Here is a 9380-nt window from a genome sequence, read left to right on the forward strand (position 1 = left end):
CAATATATGTTCCCCTTAGTACTTACATGGAAGATATTCATTGTTCCACCCTATCTCTCCAAACATGAAATGCATCTTGAGGATTACAGCAGACTATTTTTTAGTCTGCAGTTATATGTATACATCTGTGCATGGTTTTCTCATCAAAAATATGTTCCGACTCCATCCTGTACTTAATCGATTTCTGCAATCTGCCAAAATGGGGACCATGTGCTTAAACATTATTCCATTCGCAGTATGTGTCAAAATACTTTGGAGATTAGAGTACTTAAGTAGCAGTAAGTGGCATTTACCTGTCAAATATTCAAAGATTTCTGTAAGCCCAGGGTTCTTAGCCTTGCAAACCATAAATGTATCAAATGAGGCAAAAGGACGTAGTGTGTACATTTTCAAAGGTCAAAGCATCTAACACATCAACCTTTATTATATTACCGTGACATTGATCGATAAATGTACGATTCTCTATATGGCCTCCTCTGAAATATACCGCACCAAGTTTTAATAACAGCAGCATCGGTTCAATATCATCTTCTTTTTTTTTTTTTAACCAATCACCAATAAATATTTGTATTTAAGAATTCGAAGGCATCAACCGATATCTTCTGCAGGAATGGAAAACAAATGAGAAACAAAGGATCCTCATCTCGTTAATAAAGTGGTTGCGTCTTCAGGAAAATATCCCTTAGGTTTCTAATAAAGTACTCATTATCAATCATGCTAATTAAAGTTGAGAACTAAGACTGAGCCTTCCTGCAGGGCTAAGCTATTTTGCAGAGGCTTGCAAGATGTATCACTTATAAGTCTGGTAAGCATTTTTTTTTTGTCATGATCTATTTTGGTTTTATTGTTAGAACATGCTGCTTGGGAACACCTTGCAAAAACTTTGTCAAATACTTCCACAAATTGTTATGCGATGGTTAAGGGAGATTTGGTTCATGGCCTCGAATTTAGGCAATACACATCCAGTACACTACAGTATATGGAGAAGTAAATCCATTCATAGTAATATATCCCATTGGAATAAATAATTCTTGTGACATTGAGAGGAGCCATAACTAATATTACATTCAATATACAGCTTTTTTGCAGCAAAAAGACTAACTGTTGATTGAAGTCTGCAAGATAAACTTGCTAAATAGACTTTGTCCTTTTAAAAACACATACATCCATGTCTCCCTTGTAGACAACCAATTCCCTTAAATGAAATCTGAATAAATCTTGCAGGCAGCTTTAAACTGTAACATTAGGCATATATATATTTATTGTCTGATTTAATCCAAATATACTTCAAACACACAAAATATTTTCTTTGTAACGTCATTGTAGTTCAGTGAGAAGACTGAAAGCCTTAGAGCATAAATCCATATTCAACCATGAGAAACCAATTAAGAAACATCAATCCATTGATGACAAAAAATGATCTTCAAATAACAGAGGCGAAGTTTAGTCCACAGTTCACATCTGGATGATTGTCACAGACTTCACAGAGGAAACACCAGAAAGCCAGAGAATGTGGAGTACTGCCATCCTCCAACCAGATTACCTTTCTCCAGTTTCAGGTAAACTTTGTCCTCTTTGTCCAAATACAGAAGGACTCCATTAGTAGCAGCTTCACGGGTGACATCTTTGTCCCCAGCAAAAGCGGAAATGACGGGTTTTCCGTTAAGCATCAAATTAACCTAGAGTGAGAAGCGCTAGACAATTATTAAACATATGTAGTATGTCCATTATTCCCCCAGATAACAACACATCACAGTATTTATACATCAACATTTCACAGTGTTTCCATAGGCTTCAATGCTAGTGGTGGACCAGTGTATCAATCTACAGTATCATGGCATATCAGTGAAAACAATGAAGCCCACTACAACGAAGGAACCCATCTTCCTTGACATATAGTTTAAGCCATTTACATTTTTCTTCAGCTTTATTACCAAGGATGTAGGGGAGAAATTCATTAAGGTCTATGGCAGGGCAAAGCACCAAATCCGGCATTTTTATGCCACTGATTTCTATGGCCATTAACACCGGATTGGCTGCTGTAACCTACAACAGATCTCAGTGAATCTCCCCCATGCTCTACAAAGGCAGGTGAGTGGGATAGCAGAGTGGTCTGTGCTCACAGAGAGATACCAGCAGATGGAAATAGTTATACAAATGTGAAGATAACTGGAAGATCTCACCTGAACTGGCCCAACTCTAGTGACCGCAACGCTGAAAGAACTAAGACCTAAATGCCCCATGTTCCATTAAATCAGGGAACATAATGTGACATTATCTAATATAAGGACGGATGCTGTAAGATAATGTAGTATCCACAAAGCTAATTATATGCTAAAACAAAGTGATGTTATTAGTCTATAATGTTATCCTAAAATAACGTGACACTATTCTTATTCTTATACTACATTATACAAGTGTAAGAAAATTCAATGCTTTTAAAATGCTTTTATTTGTGCGAGCTTTCGAGATACACTGATCTCTTCTTCCGGCAATGTTACAATGAATGAAGCAAGCAAAGGGTATACTTAAAAACAGTGTCTCTTGGAATGTTATCTGTACTTGTCCCTCCCCCGGTGTGGATGTGATTTATGGCTAGAGGTTTTAAATGGTTCCTGAAAGTTAGTGATGTAAGAGTGTGTGTGTGTGTGTATCTGTGTGAATATAAATGAATGGAGAGTCCACAGTGTATACAGTGCTTTACAAAAGGTGTGTGTGGAGTGGGAGTTAATATAAATGGTGTGGGTAGGTGTGGAAATGTGAGAGATTGTAGCATAACTAAAAGTGTGTGTAGATACTACGTGGTCCCTATTGGTGTATATATATAACCCCTTGAGTGCCAGTGATGCTACCTAGGCCCTCTTAAAAGAGAAATTAGGTAGCATCATCAGCACTCAAAAGGTTAAGGAAAAACTACACATATTAATGCTATGCTTTGAAGGTAATGTAAATCTAAGTTAACGTTATGTTAATGACTTTAGTGGATACCCCGTTAGCATTAACATGACGTTTCCTGAGTTGAACATCACATTAAGTACCATAACGGAGCTTGGCGCATCTAGGCCAAAGGCAGAGTGGTCCAAAGAAAGACAACTGAAATGGTGTAGGGATCGCATGATAAACCAGTTGGGAGAAATACAGGACGTTAACTTATCAACACATGCCTCATCAGTGAAGATAGAAAGAGGATTTGGCATTTTTTACAGGAATACAAGTAGTAATTCCACGAAATGTGATGGATAAAGAGACACTTGGAGATGTGTCACTATATTCAAACTGCACAGTAGCTTTTGTATGGAACTGTCCCACGTTTAAGTTCAGAAAGGAAATAATGTATTTAAGGAAATCAAAAAAGATAGGGATGAGCAAAAAGGGATCATAACATATTAAGAAATGTGAAAATAAACCAAGGGCATGTAGGAAAATGCACATATTTATGTATAAAGAATAGATTCCTTATTAGACGGCTGCAATAAAGGGTGGTATTTGGGGGTAAGAGTAAAGGATCTCATTCAAACTATAGGTTTGTTTCTCCTGGCCCAAATAATTCAGCAGTGGTAAGGAAAAACTAGAGGAGTTAACAAGCATGCAAGTAAAAACCTCCAGTTTCCCTTACTAATGCTTGATGTATCTGAGCCTTGGATTCTGACTTAAAAAAATAATAATATTTCACAAATGTGGTCTAATCAATCTAATCTTGTAATTGTAATACTGTCATTATTTCACTAACAGAGTTGTACAAAACTTTTGCATGAGGTCACGAACCATCCAACATTTGCCCTTTTTGAGTTTGCAAGCAATTTGCCAAGCATTAAGTCAATTTGCATTGCAATTTAATTTAATAAGCTCATTTTTTTTTCATTCCTTACATCCACCTAATGCTGACATTATAAATAGGGCGCACACCAGGTTTCAATCGCTGTCTGGCGATATTTCTCTGAAAGCTTGGGAAGTTGATAGACCTAAGCCTTCTGAGGCTTGGCAAAGCGTTTAGCAAGGAATCAAATCTTGGGGGGGAAATTACTGGATCTTTGCGAATGCATTTTGGACACTTTTTCAAATCTCTCATCACTAACTACAATATGGGGGCACAAAAATAGAATAATCTCTGATTAATGAAAGGTGTACAGTATATATAATTACCAATTGTAACTACCAATACTAGGATCCATTTTCAGACCAAAAATCAATGGGTTGTTTCCATTTAGGCTGCAGCTTCAGTATGACACAAAGAAGGCAGTTCATTTTTCTTTCTTAATGCCATTGGTCCTTTGAACTGAATGAGTTACATGAGGAGGAGCCTAGCATTTATTATATTAGGTATTCACTGCACTGCTGCAAGTACAAAGTATCTTTATAGAGGGCAGCAGGCATCTGCTGCATTTCTAGCAAAAACTCAATATATGTCACTTGCAAGACCTACAGTATCGTTACCAAATTTCTTAAATGGGCCAGCCAATAACTTCTCTCTCTCATATTCAGGTCTTAAGCCTTAAAAAAAATTTAAATTCTGTACTACTAACACTTTAAACCAAATATGTTACAATAAAGTGTTTCGCTTATAATATGCGAATACATCTCATTATGAAAATAGCCTCACATACTTTTACATATAATAATGAAAAATCTTCTATAGCATAAAACTTTTAAGTACTTGGAGGCTAACCTATTAATTATGTTGTATGGGTAAAGCATGACCAGGGAACAAAAATTCTGCAGTATGGGATTTCTGTCTACCAATAAGATAAAGATTAGGACAATTATACCTATAGTCCACTTGGAACATTTTGAAGAACATGAAATGTAGTTTGGGTGAAGTATAACGTATCCTATCTCAGACTACTCTTGAACTCAAAATAGAGGAGTGCAGCCAATATAATGCTATTATTGCAACATCTACTACAGGCAACTAGCATGACACACACACACACACACACATACACACACAATGTTTGTTTATTAGGGTTATTAGGGTTACAGGTACTATTATAAGAAATACAGCTTATGTGTTATAATTACACTATATTTTAACAAGAATGTATCCCAACCAAGAATAAGGTCTACTAAGGTATGGTTTGAGTAGAGTTACCCAAATAATGCCATAGTGTATTCTAAGATGAATAGCTGTTACCAAATTCTTAAGCCAAATTGAAATTAGTACCAATACAGTGCTACAATCAGTGGTTGAGAAATCATTTTTGTTATAGAATTTTTTATACCAAGGCTTTTAAACAGTGTGTGTGTGTGTGTGTGTGTGTGTGTGTGTGTGTGTGTGTGTGTGTGTGTGTGTGTGTGTGTGTGTGTGTGTGTGTGTGTGTGTGTGTGTGTGTGTGTGTGTGTGTGTGTGTGTGTGTGTGGAAAAATGACTATATACTGTACCTGTATAGTTTGACTTTGGTACACCTTAATGACGTGAAAGTTGAAGCTATAAATGCCTTTTCTTGGTGCTACGAAAACAGATTCCAATGTGAAAAAGTTGCCAACATTGACTAAGATCTAGAAAACAAAGAAAAACAGGGTTATAAAGTACTGAAAGGTACTTTGAAATATGTATAGTATATCCCCCCCCCCCCCACCCCTTAACCTACAGAGGGGCTTCCTATATGGGAACATTGGTATGACCTATATCTCTTATCCATAACTAACCTACAAAATAAACCTAGTGCATACAGTAGGGTCTGCAAAGTTCATGCACATACTGTGAATATTTTGTCTGTGTTGATCCAATAAAAGGCATCACATCTTAAAAAAACTATTTTGGTTTCTGACATACTAGAATTTGCTGAGATCTTTCTTCTTTGTATCAATGTAATTCACACTGCAAAATCTAGTAAACAAAGCTGAGAATATGAAACATAACTGTTACTTTATAGATGTTGATGTATAACATCTACTTTCAATGTGGTAACCAAAAGTAGCAAAATCATTGAAATTGTGAGTCATACTGTAGAAAACCCAATGAACTCGTATCAATGGAAGCAGTAACACATATACAATTGAATTTCAAGGTAATGTAAAAATTAGAAATTCAGTGCACATACATATATCGAACACATTTAAAATGTACAGTTATAAAATCCACACCCTATTACATAAAGTAAATGTTAAAGTCTTAAGTGAACTTTTAATTGATTAAATAGAATTTGTCAAAAAGGAAGAGAGACACAACTGCCAATTTGGAAACCCATATAGCAGCCGATAAATTCGATTTTAAAATGCATCTCAGTATGTATTTGCTTATCAATGAGTTAGTCTACATAATGAGGGCAGCATACTGTGTTTCCACTAATACATTCTTTGCCAGCTCTTTTTCACCTTTCAGAAAATTATATAGCACTCAGTGGGAAATTAATTAATTACTTAATTTGCTTAGTTTATCTTTGAGTGCTTTGCTCTTTTCAAACTGAAAAGTCACACATTCTTTGTGCTATCCGATGGCAAGAGTCATTGAAGTCTACCATTGCTATTGTTCCACTAACGATTCTCATGTTTATATATTATCATGTGTATTTATATTGGTTAATATTTTATTGTTATTTGTTTGTATCAATACTTAAAGGAGCATCTTGCAGAAGAACATCAGTAAGAAATAATGTACCTCTAATCATTTAAAATAGTAAATCTTTAATCCACTGGGTGGAGGGGGGGGAATCAGGGAATTGTTGTCCTTCTATATGAATAATTTTTGGTGTGTGCTACAAGTTAAGTTTTAGGCTATACTATGTATCTAAAAATAAAAACACCATAAAAATCACATATACTGTAACATTTAGAGTAAAGCACGATTTTAGGATTGTAGTGAGTAACTTTTCCAAAGTGCCTTATCAATGTAACAACATGTTTTGTAGCAGCTAATAAAGCTGCCCCATTAAATACTCTGCTTGTCATAGTCATAATCACGATCCATTTAATGAAAGCCAATAAGGATTATGCTACTGTAATATATTGACATGTTTACAGGATCTTAATTACAGCAGTCAAAAATAAAATGTATGAAATATTTATCAGCCTGCATTAAGTGCGATGCCAAGGGGTGTGTGGAGGAAAAGCTTTTGTGGAAACTAGTTTCTGCAGTGCAATATCCAGCCTTCTTTACCAGGACCCCTTAATATGCCCCATCTGCAGAGGGTTTTCAATGGTAAAGAACTGACAACTTGGCACCTGTTGATATCTCCCCCGCTTAATTTTCTGAAAGGCATCACTTTGCTTAAAAGTCAAATAATTGTGACGCGCAAAAACAACAACTATTTTCTATTTCAACACTTCCCTTCCACCTATGCCTGGAGTTGTGTGGTCATTGGGTTCTTGTGATATGCTGATGCATGGGTATATAGTGCTAGTCACACAAACCGCTGGTGTGGTTACCTGGTCAAAGTAGATAATCCTAGTTTTGTTGCTCATCTCTGACGGTTCATGGTTGGTGCTCCGGACAGCTGAAAAGGCAACCTTGGAGTTAGCAGCCCGGACCGAGATCCCAAGAGGAGACGAGGAAGATGCTTTGGAATCAGTGGTAGGGTTGGAATCACAAACAACCAGGCATTTACCCTCCAAAACTATTGGCTCGGTATCGTTTTGTGCCCGGGCAGGAAGAGTGTGGTGGAGCAGCGCCATCAGCATCAGGACCAAGGAGAGCTCCCTCTTAGAGACCGTCATCTTCAGCACCATGCTAGTGACTCACAGCAACTCCTCTCTCTAACCCACTGCCAACTGTGCAGTGAACACAGCTTCTCCGTTCCCCAAAATTCACCCCCTCTCTCCAAGTAAAAGTCTTCTTTACCCTTTGTCCTAGCCACTTCCAAAAGATTCAACACTTACCCTGATCCTCTCTTTCTTTTTGTTTCCCCCACAACTCTGCATCCAAAAGCCCTACAGTGAATTATTGATGAGGGAGATCATGAAGAAACAAAACATTTGACGTTGCCATGATTTCCTCTATCAGATCATCCTCTCTATCTGCTGGAGTCTGGGTGCAGTGTTGTATTGATTACAGAGGTAGCTTCTCAAGCCTGCCAAGAGCTGAGATCCTGTGTCTGATTTCATTGCCAGGGTGGCTGCAAATCCTACTTCTTGCCACAATTCCCCAAAGCGTTATATCATCATAAAATAGCACTGCCCCCAGCCATCTGAACTCTCTCAGACTATATAGTGCAGCATATTATTATTATTAGCATAAAACTATATTAGGGGGGGGGGAGGGGGGCGTGTGCTTTTCTATGTACTAATTCCAACAAGGTACCAATTACTATGCTAACTATTTCTTTTCCTGTAGCACATGCCAAACTAAATGTATCCAGGCTGCAATACAGGGAGAATTTAAAGCAACAACATGATATAAATAATAATATTTTAGGGTACTTCACAAGCACTGTATACCTCATTCGTAGGTTGAATAACATGCTAAGTAATGATATTCTGCTTGCAATTCTATTAAAATAATATGTACAATAAATATACATACATGCTATATTATGAATATAACTTGTCACATTCTTTGCATGCAGACGTGTTACATATAGCATTCTAACACACACACACACACACACACACACACACACACACACACACACACACACTATATACATATCAAATTCATAGCTACACACACACACTATATATATATAGTGTGTGTGTGTAGCTATGAATTTGATATATATAGCAATTCATTTGATATGTATAAATGTATACTGTGAGACGTCTGCATTAAAGATACAGTGCTGCAGTATATTGAGATAGCAATTCTGCTAAATCATTAAGACTGATTATCTTAATGAAATCTGAAATGACCCAGCACGGAGAGCTGAAATGTAAAACAATTATCAGTTGTCTCACTAAAACACTATTGACAAACTATCTATGAAGATTAATGCTTCTCTTCCTTATTTTGTGGCGCTGCCAAGTGGATGCTTCAGGTAATTTCGTTGCATCTTATCTAAGATCCCATATGTGCAATGTTGCAATCTTTTAGGTATTTTGCATTGATGCCAATGTCTTGGAATGCCTACAAACGCACATTTGGGATGTATTGTAGACAACAGTCTTCATCTCTACACCGTTTATAAACAATGCAACTACTTAGAGTAGACTGAACTATTGTATTTACCTAGCATAGTCAATATAACTCCAAGTCCTAAATGCAACATTGTGACTGTTTTAAGAGAAGTGGGAATATCCATGCATATTAATAGGGTTACAGTTCTGAAAATGTGTTATTCCATTTTTTTCTACTGCTAAGAACATGTAGCAAATTCCATGTTCTACAACAGCCTGTTTTACAGAGCAGCTAATCAGTATTTATACGATAGTGGGCACCTAATAAATAAAACATTTGAAGCCAGTGTTTTCCACTCTATGTCAGTGTAATGTCGTTAGGATACTTGCAA

General features: G+C 36.7%; 1 protein-coding gene across 1 annotated transcript; it reads right to left on the reverse strand.

Annotated features, from left to right (window-relative positions):
- Positions 1–794: 794 nt before the first annotated feature.
- Positions 795–8129, reverse strand: CBLN4 (cerebellin 4 precursor). Its single transcript, XM_075571591.1, has 3 exons — positions 7366–8129; positions 5380–5496; positions 795–1679 (listed from the first exon to the last, which is right to left on the reverse strand). The coding sequence occupies exons 1-3, from the start codon at positions 7663–7665 to the stop codon at positions 1482–1484; spliced, it is 615 nt and encodes a 204-aa protein (XP_075427706.1). The 5' UTR covers positions 7666–8129; the 3' UTR covers positions 795–1481.
- Positions 8130–9380: the final 1251 nt, after the last annotated feature.

The sequence above is a fragment of the Ascaphus truei genome, chromosome 15 (genome assembly GCF_040206685.1).
Source record: "Ascaphus truei isolate aAscTru1 chromosome 15, aAscTru1.hap1, whole genome shotgun sequence".
NCBI lineage: Eukaryota > Metazoa > Chordata > Amphibia > Anura > Ascaphidae > Ascaphus > Ascaphus truei.

Excerpts from the sequence above, each read along its gene's own strand:
- CBLN4 (XM_075571591.1), bottom strand. The coding sequence starts at position 7,665 with ATGGTGCTGAAGATGACGGTCTCTAAGAGGGAGCTCTCCTTGGTCCTG. Across the intron at positions 5,497-7,365 it reads GGATTATCTACTTTGACCAG|ATCTTAGTCAATGTTGGCAA; the intron begins GTAACCACACCA and ends TTTGTTTTCTAG. Across the intron at positions 1,680-5,379 it reads ACCAAAGTCAAACTATACAG|GTTAATTTGATGCTTAACGG; the intron begins GTACAGTATATA and ends TTCTCACTCTAG.